At 35.5% G+C, this 20,766-nt stretch overlaps 1 protein-coding gene across 1 annotated transcript in view; it reads left to right on the top strand.

Annotated features, from left to right (window-relative positions):
- SNAP91 (synaptosome associated protein 91) overlaps positions 1 to 20,766 on the top strand; it is a 156,160-nt gene that overhangs the window by 62,723 nt on the left and 72,671 nt on the right. The window contains exons 7-11 of the mRNA XM_089906135.1: positions 3,822 to 3,928; positions 7,932 to 7,973; positions 13,565 to 13,635; positions 15,718 to 15,723; positions 19,213 to 19,240. Of these exons, the coding sequence (XP_089762261.1) occupies positions 3,822 to 3,928; positions 7,932 to 7,973; positions 13,565 to 13,635; positions 15,718 to 15,723; positions 19,213 to 19,240 (254 nt within the window). The remainder of the gene's footprint in view (positions 1 to 3,821; positions 3,929 to 7,931; positions 7,974 to 13,564; positions 13,636 to 15,717; positions 15,724 to 19,212; positions 19,241 to 20,766) is intronic.

The following is a 20,766-nucleotide window of genomic DNA, read 5'->3' as shown; positions in this document are numbered from 1 at the left end:
GAAAACCACAGGTCGTAATTTAAGTCATTATTTTGCTCCTGTGCCGCACAGATTCCGAGAATCCCATTCTCTGCTAGTTGCAGGTGGTCATCATAGCCTTCACATTCATTCAGTTATCTATCTAATCCCAGATTCCTCCCTTTGACGTTTTCGAGGGTCTGATTTCTACAGCCTCTTCAGCCACCAAATACTGCGTCTAATGCAAGAAACAGAAACCACTCTACGTATTCTAAGTAGAAAGGGATTCAAAACAAGGGGTTAGGTCTTCATTTAATTATGGGAAGCCTACAGGAACTGGTTCTGGTCTCGGCCTCCTGAGATGCTCCTGAAGTAACCAGTTCTTGTGCTCTAGGGAAGCTACTGCTTGTGAGGCCACTACTTGAAAGTATGCTGAAACAATCTCGGCTGCCTTACAACACTAGGGAGCTGGAGAACGGACACTTGAAGCTGTAATCCAGGGAGTCAGATCAAGTGGCTGTGACTGTGACAGTTATTCCCTAAAGCCCAGGAAAGCTGGAGGGTGACAGTGAAATGCTGTGAAAGGTAGCTCACCCTCCAAGGATCTTATCACTTGCCATAGGAAACAGCTGTTCAGGTACAGGAAGCCTGCTGCTTCGGCCTCAGTTTCACCTTCCAGATCGCCCACAGGTCTGTCTAATGTGCGGAACTAAATTTGCATCCAGATCCCTGGCTTCTCATGAGTCTAGAAAAAGATAGAATGGAATTGGGTGAGCCAGTCACCAACGTCGAATACAGTGCCCTGGGAGGTTTTGCCTTTCCTGGGGAGAGATTCCTGCCCGTGGTGTGCAGTTCAAAACCACATCACCTTTACTTCACATGAGGGAGTTTGGTGGCAAGCCAAGTAAGGTAGACTTTTCCATTCGCTTTTGCTGGCTGACCTTAATCTTCTTTACAACTCATAAATGTGAGCTTTTGCTAAAGTTCATGTCCAGCCATCTGCTGTTTTGCTTTCTCTGTGTATTCTTCACTGGGAAACTTATCGTTTCCATTATGAGGAGTCTCACATCTATGCTTTCAGTCCTTCCCTTCCTCCTGAGCTTCAGTTTTGCACGTCTGCTTATTTGTCGACACTTAAATTTAAATATTGTGTTCTTACCTCAAGCTTTGAGTTGCCCACTGACTAAAATCTGTGCCAGTCAGAAATGAAGTTCTGTTGATTCATTCTCATCCTCTCTCCCCAGCGTACCCCCGCTTCATCCCCACTTCTGCTTCATGAACACTGGACTTAATGCCTTTACCATTGATTTAGCAATTAAAGATGTTAAGTCATGTGACTCTCCTCTGTTACTGTCTTGAACACTCCTTAAGTGCTGCTCTGCTTTACTTTATGTTGACTTTACAGATGGAGTGTATTAAGCATGCATTTTCTCCTTATATTAAAATAATAAACACTCCATGTATTTTTTTATTTCATTTAATTTGAAAAAGAGAGTCTCTTGCCTAAGATTAGGAGCAGAAAAGGAGAAGAGTTGTACCTTTTCATATTAGAGACCTAACCTTTCAAAAGTGGTAGTTGTACATTCTGGCCTCACGACACTGTGGTGTTGAGTGGCCTTCATTCAGCATTGTCAAATTGCTCTTGTAAAAGTAACACTCTAGAGAAGTATACGCAGTATCCCGAGTGGTTTGAGACAGGTCTGTTTTTTGTTTGTTTACTAACCAAGCGCTAGGAATTAACTTTATAAATATATCATGGGTGAGTCTCAGTCAAGGACTTCATGACCAGTTCTCTACATCTAATGTTGGAATCAACAGTGGTGCAAATCTTAGCAAACATTTTATCACTGTAATGAAACTCTGACGCATGAATAAGAAGATGCTTCCCTTACTGACCAGTGGTCGTTAGTAATAGCTTACATGCAAGGTCTCAGTTTGTTTCACAGGGATGAGATACCTTTTCATCTGGTTCTTTTCCTCGGACAGTTATTCTGCAAAAGCCAGTACTAATATGACAAGGGAATTTGTCAACACTTTATAAAGATTCATGTTACAAATGTCAATATTTGATCATTTCAGATACTGAAAATCAACATGTTATCTTTATTATGAAAGAAAGAGACTCATTTCTGGGTGACCCATCCCCTCTGTTAAAAGTGTTAATTTCTCTGGTCTCTTAAGCGGGTGAGGGAACTTCCCAGCTTTGCACTGATCAGTACATGTTCCTTTTCTGTGTCATTACCACTGTTACAGAAACACTTATGAGATTATAACCTAAAACCATCATTATTGAAAACTCTTTTGTTGCTGAATCCTAAATTACCACAAAAGATACAAACAACTTAAAAAGCATCCAGAGGAGACAAAAAAACACTGCTTAAGATTTTGATGCATTGGTTCTAAGAGGAGATTGAAATTATTCAGTTTGATTTCTCTTTTTGTGTTATCCCTGAAGATCTGATTCAAAGAAATAAACTTATAGTAAAGAAAAGTAATTTAGACACTTGGAAGAAATTATGTGAAGATTGCTTAAAAAGCAAGAAAGGTGTGTTTTACCAGAATAAGTCCTAATTTTCAAAGGTTTAAACTGAAAAGATCTGTTCCCCTATAACACCATATTTCTGTCTCTAGCTTAGAAGACAGGGTGGGTGGACAAAGAAAGTATACTTAAATTTGGCCATTTTTTAAAAGACCCACTTTCCTCTCGAATCCTAACAACTAGAATACATTATGTGTTTGTTTTCTTGATCTTTTTGCTTCCCTCGAATACCCTACAGGGGAGGTGCATGTTAAAAGTAAAATTACCAAAAAACTGTCAACAGAAGGTAATGAGTAGCTACCCTCAATAATTAGTTCTTTGTGTAATTATATATTATTAAACCTTTCATGAGAAAATTAAAAATACTTTTGAGGTAGTAAAATTACATGCCGAATGAAATCCAGAACTTTCAAATGTGAGAGAGCATAAAAATAGCATATGTTTAACCATGTGCAAATATGAAATAATGAAGATACTGAGCCATCAGTTATGATCCAGGGTTGCCAGGGAGCTATTGTAGACACTGGCCGACTGTGTCTCCATCCGCAATGTTAGTAATTTTTGACTGAATGAATGGATGAATGACTGGCTGGGGAAAGCACTGTTAAAATGCTAGTTTTCTTCAAAACATGTATGGAGAAAATACACTCTCATACTACAATTATAATTCATAATTCTAGTCTTGGGAGGCAGAAGAGAGCAGCAAAAGGACCCTTTGTTTTTCTGTCTAGAAAGCTAAAAGTTGAGAAAGACGATACGATTATGGACTAGAAGGGACGAAACTCCACTATTTTATAACAAAAAGACAATGTTTGAAAGAAATAGTTGATGACCAGTGAAAGCAAGTATCACTTATATGGAGTGTAGACAATTTCAAGAATTCTTTAATTCAGGGAAGTTTATAGATTATTGCTTCATAGTATATAGATTATTGCGTTATAGTGAACTATTAAGAAAATAAGGATGCTCTAGGGTGCAGTTTTAACTTTTGAGATTGTTATCAGTAAGAATTTGATACTATTTTCTGAAACAGAATATTACGCTATATGTATCATGAAGTATACCTGTTATGACAATTAATATATTCTTCTACTTTAACTGTATTTTCGTTATTTAAATTGTTTCATGTGAGACATCTTAGAACATAACACCTTTCCTAAACTACTCAGACCTCACTTGTTTAGGTGTTTTTAATATTTCCCATAAGTTTTAGTGCCAAGTGTTTTGATTCAGACATTAAAGTTGTTAAGTAGTAGTATCAGTGTAAGCTTAGAAGAAGATTGAATATAATACACTTTCCGAAATGCTTATCTGTCTCTTCTAGAAAAGTTTTTTGAGATGAAGAAAGGACAATGTAAAGATGCTCTAGAAATTTACAAACGATTTCTAACTAGGATGACACGAGTGTCTGAATTTCTCAAAGTTGCAGAGGTAAGTAATATTAACACATGTATCTGGAGTAAACAGTAGAGTTCATAATCTGGCAAGACATTCTGCCACAGAGTCACAGGTTATTAGGGTTGGAAGTGGCCTTGGAAGACATTTCATCCTGCTTCTTACCCAGAGCTGTGCTCTGCACTCTTGCTTTTCAATCAGAAGATCATCCTGTGTCCAAATAAAAGTTTCATGGATAATGAGCTCACAGCTTTGCAAGGTGGTCTGTCCCTCCATCTCACCTCATGGCTGTCCTTGATTGTGAGAAAGTGCTTCCTTTGTATTGAACTGTAGAAAAAAGCCCTTAGAAAAGTCTGTCCATTGTTCTTAGTGTGTAAACGATAAACCCTGACTTTTCTTACTGTGTCAAAATGATTTCAATACAAGGAAAAAAGAAAACAAAGTATAATTAATTTTATAAAGTTTATAAATTGTGTCTTAAGGATGTCTCTTTATACGTAATCACAATAACTGTGTAACCATACAGTTGTTGTTCCTGAGGTTATCTGTAAATTGGTGTCTTCTCTTATGAAATCCAATGATTGACTCATAGTGGAAATTATGACATTTTATTACATTCCTTTGTCAGGGTGACAAATGGGTTCTTATCTTGCTTGTCAACTAACTGATTGCTAGGGCTGACTGAAGTGTTTTGTGGGAAGGGTTCTGAAGCTCACCAGCAAAGCATAAAATGCTGTGGACGTGGGACATTCATGCCATGTTTTTGCTGTTTTTGCCATTTTCAGAATGTAGCACAAGAACAGACATTTTATACACATAGTTTCAAAAGCGCTCTAGTCCAAGCATTATTCTTCAAATTTCATTTATTCACAGGAGTGATAATTGTCATATTTAAATTCCAAGACCAAAATAATCTTGCAAAATACTGTCTCTCGATCTTAGATCCATACAGTTTATAATCAGAATTTGTTAAAAAAATCAATATGGGAAACAGAAGGTAAAGATTAGCTTAATAAACTACATATACATTAAAGCATGTTCATGTATATTTCCATGGGTTTATTGATGTTGGTGGCCTTTAAGGAAGGATAGAATTGCTTGAAACTTTTGCTGCTACACAAGTTTTATTTTTTGTATTTGATATGATTTTCCCATGGTTCAACTGTAATTATCAATGTAATCTAGCAAAATTTGCCTAATTTCTTTTCTGTGAGAGGATCAATTATACCTAAACACTCAGGGCAGAAGATTATTTCACTGTTCGATTAATTCCTGATGCACACTCTTCCCAGTGTTCCCATCTGATGTTGTGTATATCGAAAAAGTAAAGAGCTGGACGTGTTACAATTTGGGGGCAAATATTTCTCTAATCAACATAATAAGGCTGGGCTCAAGGTCTCCTTGAGAAAAAGGGTGCTTATATATCAGTTCCTTCTATTCTTACATGTAAAATTTTACTTTGTGTCTCTTGATAACCTCGTGTTATCACAGGCCCATTTCAGGCTGCTGAGAAAGAGATATACAGAAATTAGATGTCATTCTGAGAGTTTGTCTTTAAACAACATAATAATAAATATTTTAATTTTATTCAAACATTATGACTAAGACTTTTTATAGAATGGATACTAATTTACAAAATTACTTTTAGTAGAATAAACATTAATCACAATGGGTTAACCATTAGTGTTTTCTTTCACATTTAAATCGCATCGTTCATAATTTAAACATTAACTATTTGGATACCAGTGTCGAATGGTTTGGTTATGATTGGTAAATACAGAAAATTTTCAACAAATATACGAAGCTTCTCTTTTCTACCAAGCAGTGCTTGTGTGGTGTACATATGTATGGACTCCTACCCAATAAGCTACCCTGTTGTTAATACCATTTGCCTGAAGAATGTGTAGATGACTTGCAAGAATGTTGTTTCTAAAATACAACTCTATATATAGGCTATATGGCAAATGTTAACATTAAATTTCCCATCGTATTAAAAGAAATGTGGAGTAATTGAATAATTCCTATGGATATATTCAAATTTTGCAGAGGAATTGCTTAAAGTACAGAAAACTTCCTGTGCTTTCAATTCTTATACTGAAGTCTCCTAAAGCAGACAACTGAAACTTTGTAAAATGGTTATTTTACAAGTAATAGACATGTCTGCTAAACGCACTTACCTTTTATAGAACTAAATTATTCTTAGTTTGCTATTCCAAGGTAAATACCAACTCATTGGAGTTACGTCTCCCAGAATACTTGCAGACAGAAAGTGATGAGATTTCTGTAATACAATCGCACTTCATCCTCCAACTTCATTGTGGTTCAGAAGTTCAGGACAGTAAGAATAGCAATGTAAAGGAAGAATTCCTTTAACAGAGTTACCCACTTCATAGAATCGAATCACCTTTTAAGGAGGTGATTCCAATATTAGGGACCCATAATGCTTTAATTTAAAAAACACTGACTTCATTCATATTCATATTTATTTTAATGGGTCATCTCAAGAGGTATTGAAATATGGAAATAAATAGAATGAAGTTGCCTTAATTTATAATTTCCATACTTTGAAAGAATGTGAGTTTAGGGCAGACATAAGACAGCCCCCAGCAAAGAATTATCATCCCAAAATGTCAATAGGGCCAAGGCTGAGAAACGCTGCTTTATTTTGTATTTTTTTTAACATCTTTATTGGAGTATAATTGCTTTACAATGGTGTGCTAGTTTCTGCTTTATAACAAAGTAAATCAGCTATACGTATACATATATCCCCATATCTTTTCCCTGTTGCGTCTCCCTACGCTGCTTTAGATATAGAAAAGACAAAGGAAAGAAGTTAGCTCAGCATTTGACACACAAGTGGACTTGCCCCTCTCCAGTTTGCCTTATTGTCTTTCAGGAGCCGACACTTAGGCTTCCTGTATTTGCTTCCACATTTCCATCAGCATAATGAAGCACTTCATTTCTCACAGAGAGACTTGGGTTAACCCGCTTTGTTTCTTTAAGCCTCAATTTCATCATTTATATAGAATGAGAGAATGAAGTTATGATTTGTATTTTTCCCCAGCTTTTTATTTTGAATAATTGTCAAACCTACAAAAGAGTTGATAAGCTTGTATAGTGAACACCTGTGTACTCTCTTCATTGATTCACCTTTATTAATATATTCCCGTATTTGCAGTCTTGATAGCACTTTCTTTTTCTGCCCCTCCCTCCCTCCCTTCTCTTCCTTACCCAAGCTACCAAAATTTAAAATTCACATTTGCTTTTATCTAGTAACTCCACTTCTACAAATGTGTCCTACAGGTGTGTCCACACAGGTGCAAAGTGATGTGTGCAGCATTGCTTGCAATGGCAAGGGATTGCAAGCAACTTAAATGTTCATTAATAGGTGACTTGTTAAATAAATTGTAAGACAAGGAAGCTGTTTAAAAATGAGGAAATTCTGTATATTAATATGGATATAGTTCCAAGATGTATTGTTAAATGAAAAGTATAATCCCAGTGTATATAGTACACTATTATTGTATAATAATGTGGGAAATAACTATGTATTTATGGATTTACTATTTCCTTGGATATGCATAAAGAAACTCTGGAAGGATACATCTTGGATGTCACAGTGGTTCTCTCTGTGTGAGGAAGGGTGGAAACTACACCCTGAACAAGTTATTAAAATTCAGTGAACATTCCCTGTCCAGAGGACTGACTGGGCATAATTAACAATTTAAATTTAGTCGAAGCATTTTTAAAAAATTTTAGTTGCCATTAACCATGGAGGAAACCTTTTACACTTCAGTTTCCTAAGTTCTTTTTTCAGGTTCTAGCAAAATTCTGTACATTTGTTATATCTATATTGCCAAAATCATTGCTCTTACATTGAGTGGAAAACTCCACAAAAAGCACATATTCAAAGTGAGATTGATATATATAATAATTATTATTTTATACCAAGATTGAGCTGTGGTTTTAACTAATTCTATAGGTGATCTGAGAAATTAATTTTTTAAAACCTATTAAGTAACTTTTTTTTAATCCGCAGCAAGTTGGCATTGATAAAGGTGACATTCCTGACCTCACACAGGTAAGTGATTCTCTGAGTGAAAAATTGAGTACGCATGAAATTATTAATCCATAGTTTGCCATAAATGGTCTTACCTAGGGCAGAGGCTTATAAGCATTTAATGCATTTTTGAATGTAGGCCAACCACCTTTCTTGGAAATCATTCTAACTTACTATTTCTTTTTTAGCTATTAAATATATTTCTGGAGATAATATGAATATTTTCCTAATCTTATAAAATCGTTTCCTCTTTAAAGGCAACGGTATTTAATTATTGAGCTCGTTTTTTCATTCTTAAACTTGAATCAAACGGAAGCCTTGAAAAATGTTTAAAAAGTGTTTTATCCATGAAACGTGACTATTCATAGGCATGTAATCAGAACATTTGAACTGTTCTTCCTGCTTCTTCTCCTAGTTTTCAACATGTCCCAGGGATGGAGGAGGGGCACGAATAGCGAGAACACTGATGTTGTAGTTCTACTGTTCAATACACTGATTTTTGTCTCCCCTGTGAAGGGGAGGAATTTCTATATACAAAAGAACCTTTTTTAAAAAAATAGTAGTGGTAGATGAGTGATTTTCTGGAGACTATCTAGGAAGCAAAAACAATAGTAGAGCTTCCTTATCAATCCTTTTATCTGTTAAGAGGGTACATTGTACGGCTCCTTGGATTTAGAATCAAGATCATTCACATGTGCAGAATTACTGTAGGACCTTTCTCATAATTGGCAGGAACTATTTTTGTTTAATCAACTTGTCATTCTGCTACGGTAAATTTCTGTTCCAAACATGTTCTTTAACTAGAAATAGATGATAGGAGAGAGTTAAGAACTGCTACCATATATACCAGTAATGAATATATGAGTTTTCTGTCTTTGCAAATAAAAAAAAGTTATTGTAATTGAAGAAAATTGTCATAATGAAAGGTTACCCATTTTTAATAGTATCAAAATGTGTTTAATAATTTATTATCTTTATTATCCCTTAAAATGTTTCTATATTTAAATGTTAACCTTAAATTTTTATTAAAAATTAGGGAAACCCAAAGTAATGGTCTCTGTATTGAGACCATTATTATTATTATTATTAAAATACCAATACCAAGAATTCTTCATAAATAAAATTCACAGAACAATTCAGAAAATGATGGCATTGTATTTTTTTATTTAAAAGTTGGTGGAAAGTGCCTTCTAATAGACATAATATTAGTACAAAAAATTTTTGCTACTATGAGAAAATAGTGTTCTTTGATTAGGTGCATACCTAAATAAGATATTGGTATCATCTTGGATATGGCTAAAAATTGTGTGCATAAAATACTATTAAAATTTCTTTATTAGATTATAATCTAATAAAGATTTATTAATTTTGTACCACTGTAATAAAAAGCAAAGAAAATCACTGTGCTTTCATTTTAAATTATTTAATTATTTACATTATTAACATTTACATTGCAGTTTAAAAAAATAACCCAACTACATGTTAACCTAAAAAATATAGATATTTAAATATTTAACTCAATGAATAGCTTTTAGAAATGGTAAATCATCTTTATTTCAACTGTATAGACTGCTCTCACCATGGAACAGAAGTAAAACTAGTCATGTTGTTAGAGAGGCTGGCAGGTTAAGAAGAAAATAGGTCCTCATTTATCTCAGTTTGGGCAGAGTCTGAAGGGAGATAAAAAAAGGTTTAAAAGGATACTTAAATACCCTTCTGTTTTTAAAATTAGAAAATTATAGCATATCATTGACAGATTTACATACTTGGCTTTAATTTTTAATGATACTGTTATATTCATTACAGTTTATATAATCTTAAGAAGTCCAGAGGCATAATATTTTATGTAATGATGTATGTTCTGTGTTGTTATAAGTTGGGGAACAGAGACCCATCCTTAAAGAAGATAAAATCTTACTCTGGGTCTAGTAGAAAGCAATTCTGTGGTAGAGATTCATTAGACACTGGTAACATTCTATCCTCTGCTTTTGTTATGACTTGAAGAGCCACATAGACTTCAGTATTAGCATTTATTTTGAAATTATCTCCTTATAAAAAAAATCCTCTAGTTCATTTCTCCAGTGTATATTTAAATCTCAATTCAAAAGTTTTGTGTGCTTCTGAAATTTCTTAATAAGTTACTTAATTGTGATTTCTGTTGGGTTCATGAGCAGCAGAGCTAAACACACTCCCTAATTTTTATTTAGAACCCTTCCACAGGTCTCATTGGAGGCTTGTCATTGAGCTGGGGTTTTAGACCCACTGTGACAGTCTGGTCAGACAGAAACTGGAATGTGAGCTGTTCTAGGGTTAGTCCTTCAGATAGTGTTAGACAAGAACTAATCTGGAGATGGGTCAGAAATGCCAGGTAGTGTGGACTCTGTTAGAGACCTGTGAGATTGGGTTCTACTCTCTGCCAGGCTTCTCTGTGGCTGCCATGGCCACTGAATCTAGCCGTGGCGATGGACAAAAATAGCCAGCAAGGAAGAGGATTAAAGAGATGATGGGGACCAGAAGGGCTACCTATTGACTGGGAGTAGGGAAAGGCTGCTCCTAACTGAGAAAGGATTAGAATTCCTCTTGCAGCAAGATGAAACAGAGGAATTGAATGGATGTCTTTCTGGTTAGAAAATGTACCGTAAATACCAGTGTGGTCATCTGTAGCCCTTTTTAAATTGTGCATATAATATCATCATAACAGCATTTTAAATGATTTATAAATACCAATGAAAAACGTTGTTAAACACTCAGAAGTACTGTATTGAATAAGAAGTGAATATGATATCAGAACTGAAATATTCCTCCTCAGCACTTTCCAATGGTTTCTTAGATCTAATAATCAAAAAATTTGAATGACCTTTTGGTTGCTTTTTATTTGCATTTGTTTTTAATGATGCTTTAGGATCTAAAGCATCTGAATTGTAGATGGATGCTTCCTTTTTGATCCTGTACTCACAATCAGCTATGAATTTGTTTCAAGAAAAGGATTTTCAAAATATTATTTCCTGTTTGGTGTGTGTGCATGTGTTCCGAATTTAATATATCTCCGTTTATGAAAAACATCTTAGGTTTTGATGTCAGGAATTCTGGTTGATCTGAAAACTACTGGTAAAGAAAAGTCTCCTTTTAAAGACTGTACCACTGATGAATCGGTAACCATGATATATCACTGTTATTTATTAGTTACAAGCTGCCTCTTGTTCTTTGGGTTGGTATTTTCACCTGATTGGTCTGTTGACTTCAGCAGTATTTAAACTAAGCAACTGAAGATACTGCTAATTATACTAAAGTTCCTTTTACAACAGCAGAGGCATTCTCAAAGTTTTGCCCCTTGGAAATTTGAGACAGTTTTCATTTTTGTCTGCTGCATGCCAGGATGTGCTCAGTGCCATAGAGCTCAGAAGGCCAATATTCCTACACTCAATGAACTTTACTATCAAAGTAGTTTTTTTCCCTCCAAAAATGTTTGAAGAGTTTATTTCTGTTAGATTTCACATGTCCTAATAAGAGATATAAATGATGAAGCATTTTTAAACTTCTAAGCTAAAATGCTCCAAACTTAATTTTATGTGCAATGCATTGCAAAATAACACCTCTTAAAGTCAGTTTTGTAGTCTGTGTTCTTGGTCACATTTCTCTCAACTATTGTGATTTTAGTGACTACTACTTTATTTTTTTCTTAAATTACTAAGAAACTTTACAAAAAGAATGAAATTGAAAACTATCATCCTGTTTTTGGTTTTTTTGTTTTATATAATTAAGAAACTATATAGGAAAAAATACTACTTCTTTTGTTATCCCATACTGTTCTCTATTTTATAACTATAAATAGCATTTCTTTAAACAGGTTTAGCACAGAATCACATTTCTTTTACATTGCATTTAATATTCAGAGGACCTAAGTCTTCCAACTGGAGAGAGGTTCTATGGCATGATATATTTTTCCTTACTGTGATCCCAATGAAAAGAATGGAAACCGAAAAGGTTAAAGTTATATGCCCGGGCCTCCTAAGTTCCATTATTATGACAGTTATAATTATTACTATTATGAGAGTTATAATGGAAGTTCTCAGGTGTGAATTCATCTAAAAATTGTTAAGCCATTTCTGTCTTCTTCCTTTTAAAGTTACAATACACATTCTGTTTATTAAGCGAGCGCATCTTAGTAGTTTACAATTTTTCTATAGAGCAAAATTTCCTTTATCTCTTAAAAATTCATTCTTTAAAACTTAGAAGTATACCCCTAGTTGTAGTTTACTGGAATTTGCTAAGTCACCTTTTACCTGAGCTATATTAAGAATTCTAATTTTTATAACTTTCAAAATTTATTATATCTCCTGAAAGTCATTTTTTCTACTCTACAGTAATTAACTTTTTATATAATGTTCACAGGGCTGTCCCTTTCTACCCTACCTTCGTCACTTTGATCAAGTTAATATTTTTGTTCACTTACTAATTTATATTTATAAATTTATGTGTGGCTCACTTTGTAATTTACACGTACAATAATCTCACATAATTATATATGTAATAATATTATTGTTAAGGCAGTATATGAGTCTATTAGTGAAATGAAAATTAAATGTACTAAACAATTTTAATAAGAATTTTATTTTCATTTGTCGTTATAGGTACAATGTAAAATGTAGAGTTATACTATTTTAGCAGTTAGCATAGTTACTTTAAAATCCCTCAAAATTAATTTTATATTAATTTTAAGAATAATTGTCAAAATTAAATGTATCTATAAATGTTATGCCAGTCTTTGAATGCCTGTGCTGCTGTTAAAGTCTAACTTGGGTTAAGATTATTCGAGAAAGGTGAAGGTAAATTTCTAATGCTTGAGGAATAGATGGGGTGGAATATTTATATGAACCTATTATTTCTTCTCCTAATATACAGCAAAATGCCATCACTTTATATTGCCTAAAATATGATAAAGACATTCAGGTACTTCTTAATAAAAGAGGTGAAATATATTAAATTTGCCAAAACACAGTAGTCTGTTATAACATTAATATTTGCTAAAGTTACTTTATTATGTATATAAATTACATAGCTGAATAATAAGAAAATCTTAATTGTGGTTGACTATTAAAGTTGTATTTTTTTCCCCACAACTCTCACTTACCCTCTCTTTTTTAATAAAGTAGTAATTTTCCCTAATATTTCAGTCAAATATGGATAAGTGAGATTTTACTGTATTTTCATATTTCTGTAAGTTTGTATTTGGGCACTTATATTTTTGACTTGGATACAAATACCTTTACTTTTTCCACTGTGGTCTTATGGAAACATATGGTGAACTTGATTTAATTGAGTTTACTACATTTAAGTAATATCTTAGTAAAAGTCTATCCAATGTCATTTCTACACCGAAACCACACTGTAACACTGTTTGTTATGCAGTGAAGTTAAGTATATATGTGATGGGCCTGTTTGAGATTCTGTGGAATTTAAATATCTAAGTACCAAAAGACCCTGGGATGAAATTATCTCCCATATGTATTAGGGTGCCCAGACCTGCACTATACAAAGTTACAGTGATGTTCCAGTGTATTTATTTTGAAAGAAAGCGATGCAGACATTTATTTTTTACTTTCTTATTGTAGGCTCCCAGCAGTCTTATGGAGACCCTTGAACAGCATCTAAATACATTAGAAGGAAAGAAACCTGGAAACAAGTACGCATTAGTTGTATATTCTAAATAAGATGAAAAATACTAGACTTATTCTTTATACAGTGAGATTTATCACAGTACTACCGTTTTAGGGTATGCTTTATTGTAATTATCCTGAGTTCCCTCAAAACCCCTACCCTTCCCATTAACTTACGACATCATGACCCCATTATAGGTAATCTATCTGCAGGCTAATTCAGCAAACTAGTAGGTTGTACCTGTGTTGGCTGGACTTGCTGATTTATTTATTATTTTGCCCTCAGAAGGGTCTCACAATCCTCAGAAAAAGAATTGCTCGTGCTAAAACTTGAGACTGTCATCATTGGGAACCCAATTTCCCAAGCAGCCTTGAACACTCTGTTATGTTACCGACCCTACTGTGAAAAAGCAGAGCCTTCAGGAATGGCTTTCTGGATTCAGACTCTTCCCAGGTGGACCCTTCAGCATGACATGCTGCTGACACTTGACAGTTATTTTTCTAGACAGAGTAGCAGTTGAGCAGTGATAAGCATAGTTTTAATAGACTTTCAACCTTTCTGTTTAGACACTTAGATTTTTGACCATTTTTTCTGACTGCATGCCAAAAATGTCCAGGTTCCATTTTTGTCCTCTCTCCAGCCGGGGTCATACTTGTCGGTTCACAAGACCTGGTACTTTGCCGTCTTTGTACCTCGCTCAGAGTGTAATTCTGCTAATCTTGGGTGCCTCCGCTCCTTGTCTCTGCGTGTATGCATTTTACACATCCTGGGAGGGCCATCTCATGAGGGCTTCCTTAATCATGCACCACACTGTTTTATGACTCTCCTCCCCACCTCCCCTGCCGCGATATGTGGTTTAAATGGATTTTCTGATTCTTAAGGTCAGGGACTATTTTATACTTCATTATCTCCACCTAAAAACATAATGTAGCTCTCTCTACAGAGTCAGCTTGAAATCTGTTTTTGTTGGTGATCCCAGCTTTATGTTGATTCTGTTTAGATCGACAGCAGAAATTGGTAGAGACAACGCGTGAAGTGCTCATTGCAGGGCTATAGGCTGATCGTGGATTTTAACTGTGATACAGCTACCAAAATGCACCTCCTTTCTGCTTGCTTCTCTCTGGGCGTTCTCCCAGAATCTAGACTCATGTGTTGAGTCACTCTTTTGCCTGTTGTTTAGCTAAGGGTGATTTCTGTCATCTTTTCCAAGTTAGTATAAAAATTATTGCATGTCTTAAGTTTTCGATGGTAAACAACGGAGTAGGGCTCTCTCAGGCTGTGATGGCAGAGCTATTTGGAATGATGGATGACAGGACCTCTCAGGGGCTCTGTCAAGGTTGTACCATTGTCCAAGGTCTGTCCCCACTTCAGTGTGGCCATGGACGATCAGACTTGTGTGTGTAGATTGACGTCAACTGAAAAGACGTGCGAGTATATTAAGCCACAAAAGAGGGTGCCCGCTTCCAGTAATTGCTGCCTCCTCCCACCCCTCCCGTATTAGGGTGTCTGGGAAGCAAAATGAGTGGCCTAGGATTTAAGCCAAAGGAGGCAGGAAGCCTGAGAAATTTCCCTCTTCCTGTGGCACATGGATCCCTTTAGCTGAGGAAATATGCATATGCCAGAGTTAGAGCCTCTCCCTTGGGCCATGCAGGATGCGCATGGGTGCAAGTCAGCTTCTCTGCCCTCTTCCCCGCTCAGGTCCCCGCACCATGCACAGGTCCACCCTATTCCCTCCTGAAATCTGCCAGGGCTGCAGTCCTGTGAGAAGCCGCCTTCTAGAGTGGATCTCATCAGCCCTAACTTCAGCTCTAAAGCCGCCCCCTTGTGGCTGCTGCCAACTATTTTTGGACTATTTGGCTATGGACACTTGGTTACATTTCTAGTAGTAAAATAAGAACCTAATGATCTTCTGTTTTGAATTACCTTGTACTGAGCGTAATTTTCCTCTCTCCTTTAAAATCATTTTATGCTTGTCAGATTTCTTTTCTGAATTGGCTGAGACCACCTATGAACTTGTCTTTTGCTTATTCCCTATTTTTAAAATAAATGAACTATAGTAGTTAACTATTTTCTTCTTTGTATGTTTGTGCTTACCTGGGACCTTAAGTGAAGGGTGAGTACTATATTGAGTGACATTTTTTGCATTTGGTTATTCCTAAAAATGCAAAAAACACTCTTAAAATTCCACATTTGGTATTTAGAACATTGAAAACTGATTTCTGTCCATTTTACACATCTGTGTTTTTTCATTATACTCTTAAAATTTTCTCCTAAGGTGGCTCGCATAAATGGTTTTATTTTGGTCTTCTTTGATCAAGACTAACAGAGTCTCTTAGTTGTATATTCAGATATCCCTCTTAGATTTTAGACATCAAAGACTCTTTCACTTGTTTAGTAAACAAAAGATTTCCCTATGGCACGTGGCAGAAGTGCCAAAAGACAATGCTATTAAGAAAATTAATTACTTAAACGGGTTTTCTTTGTCTTCTGGTAGCAGTATAAAACTATTCTAACCTCTAAGTCAAGTAAGTGCATAAAATGAAGCATTTTCAAATGTCTGCTAAAAAATATGTAGGCCTTTTATATTTAGTGCCTTATATCCACCGATACTCGTTTTTGAAATTCTGTGCAATACTGTGTGATATGCCTTTGTATATTGTCTGTTTCTGTAATTCCACAGAACAAAAGAGAGAAATTGATTTTATTTTATATGTGGGTTTACTAAGTGTTGAGGGTGCAAGAAACTCAAGTTTATTGTAATTAAAATTATTTGGAAGAGATAGGTTTTTCACATCTGTGTTTTGTTTGTCTTTCTGGCTAGCATTTTTGACCAAAAACTGTGTAGGGATTAGTGTTGTGAATAAGAAATAAAATTTCTTCTTTTGATAGTTTACCATTAACACATGGGAAGTGTAAACCTTAGCATTTTCTGTGTTCATCATAGAAACCCATGGACTTGTTTGTAACATTTTACAGGATCTGTGGGTCATTCATTCTCCTCTAAAATTACATTCGTGTTTTATTTTCCCCCAACATGGTTCACCATGTACTAAATTTCTCTAGCTGAAGTTATTGAAATAAGTATCGGGCTTTAAGTAATGTCATTATATATAAAAGATTGTAGCATTTCCTTTTATAAAGGGCAAAGAGCCAGTGGTAGGGTAGAAAATCAGCTGAGGAACAGGTAAAAAGAAGCAATTTGTGTGTTGTGTAGGGGAGGAACAAATGTCCTGGGCTCCCCTGTGCTTTTGTCAGGACGGGCTGGAATGTGGAATGTGCACAGACAGACTTGGACTGGAGCCTGAAATCCACCATTAAAGAATGATGAGACTTTGGCGAGTTATTTACCTCTCTGAGCCTCAGAGCCCTCAGACTTGAATCAGTGTTGAGTGATGCTTTTTAAAGCTGTGGCCCCAATGGGAGCACCTCTGGTTCTACCTTTTTGATGAAATCATGGCAAAACCTGGATCTGGTCCATGGGAACAGAAGTCATACATCCTGACAGTTTAGTTTCATACAATATAATTTTTAAGATGTTTGGTTAATTTATTTTTAAGATGTTTGGTTAGTTTATTTTGGTTAATATGTTTATCTGATATAAAACAATGAGATAGGTTCGCTTCCTTCAAAAACTTTGGCATCTAGTGGAGAAGACACGAATAAGATACAGTGCTTTAAGTGGGGTAATAGTGGGAGACAGGAGATTTTTTTGCTGAATCCATGGGGTAGCTACAAGTGTCATTTAGTAATAGCACTCATGCAAGAGCTTGACAAAGTGATTCTTGTGCCAATTATGATATTTTGTACTTAGGTTTGAGCATGATATTCTTTAGTAGTAGGTAGAGAAATTCTGTCATTTTTACTATATCTTTATTTTGCTACAGAGTATAGAATATGTTAGAAACTTTTATGTATTAGTTTGGAAATACAGTTCAAAAAGTTCTCGTTCATCCTCAGTTCTCTTTTCTATATTAATATTGCTCACTGTGTCAGTACCACTAAGAATTGGTTCATGAAAATCTCTTGAGAGAGAAACAAATTAATTTCAATTAACTCATTCTTAGAAACTGACCACATCAAATGGCTTCTATGTTTTCTTTGCAGAGTTAAGGCTATTATTTTCTTGAATTTTTATTTAGACTTAACTCCCTTCCTTTTCCGCATATGTAAAGAGAAAAAAATGGTAGGAGTGGAGGAATTATTAACCAAAAATTCATTAGGGAATTTTCAACCTCAGTACTAGATTTTTAGGTTCCTAAGTTTCTGAGATATAGAGAATACTGTGATTCCATTTATTTCAGTAGACCCTTAGTGAGCAATATAGAGAAGCATATATCCTTTTCTTCATAGGATATGTTACTCTGAAGATAACAGCCCAAGTACACATAACCTAATCAAGTGTAACCCTTATGCATCTGTCTTCCTTATATCACAGAAATCTCTGTTAGCCCTTGCTTTCATGTTCATTTTAAGTGAAAACTAAATTTAGACAGGAAATGGCAGGCTTGTGTTTGCAAATGAAGTTGAACATAAGAGGTATTAATCTGGCATATAATATTGTTAAATTTCTTTTGCTATATCCAATAAAATAAAAATTCATGATATTGTACAAAACTCCAGTTACTAAATCTCTGCTGATTTTATTTTACTCCTGCCACGTGTGATATTTTCTCTGTAGATAAGTAGAAGGGCATCCCTGCCATTCTCTGAGACCCTGACAATAGTCTTCTTACTGAAATGTCTTTTTTTCTTCATTTTGTTTCCTTACTAATTTATTTTCCACCAACTCAGGTTAGTAAAACCTAAGCTGTTTAGGCAGTCATCTCTGAAGCATTTTTCTGGAAATGATATATATAATCAGCAATCTAACTGAAAAAAAAATGTATTTCTTCCTGATTTTCCCTCACTCCCTTAGACACAAGCATTGAGGTTACTCTTCTTTTTCCAGCTCCCAAGTTCTCACAGGATAATGGGAATATTTCTCATAGATAGTTTTCATTACAGCCATGAGAAAAACCAGACAATCTCTAGGAGTACACACAGTGTGGAGTATGCACAGTGTGTCTCAGCTCAGTATGGAAGCTGAGACACACATCAGGCACAGGGCTTGTAGGGATCTTTTTTTTAATTCTAGTGTTCCTTTTATGTATCACAATTATGACTAAATGAATCACAATGTGCTTTAACCCTTAATGGGTTTTCTAACTTTTAAAAATAATAAACTGGACGATTTTCTAAAAATTCTGTAAAGCATTATTTTTCCCAAGTCTTGGCAATTTTTTTAAAATTCCAATTTGAACAGTTTATTTTTGATGGACGTAGGCAATAAAGATCAATTCGAATAATTAATTGAGTTGCTAGAGATACCAAAAAAAAGATTTTGAATTTAAGAATTTCTAATACTAGAAATTAAGTGGATGGGAGACATTGGAAGCAGATGTTGTAATTGAGTAAAAGATAAAATATATTTTAAAAATAGTTTATCCATTACTAAAAAAGTCTGTATATAAACAAGTTCATGCTTTACCAACCATCAAACTTAAGTGCTTCTACAAATGTATTCATGTATATCCAATTTTAATTCTTTTTGGTTGCCTTTTAGATCTGGTGCTCCCTCTCCATTAAGTAAGGTAAGTTTGTTTTTTGTTTTGTTTTGACCATTTTAACAACTTTTGATTGTACAGTTCAGTGGCATTAAGTACATTCACATTGTTGGGCAGCCATCACTATCATCTGGTTGGAGAACATTTGTCATCTTCCCCAGCTGAAACTCTGTACCCTTTAAACACTAACTCCCCGTCCCCCTCTCTGACCACTCTCACCCCCAGCTCCTGGCAGGCACCATTCTACTTTCTGTCTCTATGAATTTGATTACTCTAGGTACCTCAAATAAGTGGAACTGTCCTTCAGTATCTGTCCTTTCATGACTGGCATATTTTACTTAGCAAAGAATCTTCAACGTTCATCCATTTTGTAGCATATGTCAGAAATTTCCTTTCTTTTTAAGTCTGAATACTATTCCATTCTATGTGTGTACCACATTTTGTTCATCCATCCATCTATCCATTAATGATCACTTGGGTCACTTCCGCCTTTTGGCTATTGTAAATAACGCTCCTGTGAACATGGTGTACAAGTATCTGTTCAAGTCCCTGTTTGCAGTTCTTTTGGGTCTACACCCAGAAGTGGAATTGCTGAATCATATGGTAATTTTATTTTTAATTTCTTGAGGAAAGGTAAGTTTTTATGTATTCCCCTTTATATTAGTTTCTTAGTCATATAGCAATGTGTACTTAGCCCTCTATCTGGACTAAATTTTTAAGTAGACGAAATTTTCATACATTTATATTACAACTGAAAACAAATGTGTCAGTGTTAACGTCTTACTAGTGACAAAGCACTTTCTCGTACTCTGAATCACAGCCCTGTGACATAAATAAGGCACATAACATTGTGCCTGCTTTGATGGTAGAGAAACCAATTGTCATTGGGTATCCTCACAAGCATACCTTTTAGACAGTCTACCGTAATAACTGTCACAACTCCTTCACCTCCGTCTCTCCTTTAGCATCCTGAAGGACAGGATTAGGGTTGTTAGTGACAAGAGTATTTACTTCTATAGATCAGTAGTTCACATTTGCCATTGTATTTTTCACATTGCCATTTTCATTGCAAAAATGTGATAAATATGCTCTTTCCTCTTTGCCAAATTTCTGTTACATAACTGCTGTTATTACAGACAAAAAAGTTGGCATTATGACTGCACAGGGTACCCCAGACACCCTTTACTGTGTCAATACCTGGCCGGCTGCCCAAGAGATCCTCAGGGAGCTCCAACAATCAAACAAAGAAACAAACAACCTAAGCTCCCTGGTGATTCTGCTACAGAGCCAGGTTTAAAATCATTATGTCACATGGGAGAAGATGATGGTGTGGGAAGATGCAGAGTTAGCGTCTCCCCACAACTAGGGAGCCTGCTGGCCGCTGGTGGGGGACTCTGATGCCCAAGGAGATTGGAGGAACCCCAAAGTGAACCGGTAGGACATAGGGGGACTGAGTGGGGAGGAGAAGTGGATGCCAGACAAGATCAGTGCCCCTGAGGCCGGGGAGATCAGGAGAGGCAGGCGGGAGGGGCCATCCAGGAGGAGCGGGAGAG

Source organism: Delphinapterus leucas, unplaced genomic scaffold (genome assembly GCF_059928025.1).
Source record: "Delphinapterus leucas isolate spDelLeu-1000000601 "Yukka" unplaced genomic scaffold, BTC_Dleu_Yukka2 spDelLeu_asBTCV2_sq72, whole genome shotgun sequence".
Lineage (NCBI taxonomy): Eukaryota > Metazoa > Chordata > Mammalia > Artiodactyla > Monodontidae > Delphinapterus > Delphinapterus leucas.
Note: the sequence above shows the minus strand (reverse complement) of the source record. Positions and strands in the feature narration are given on the sequence as shown.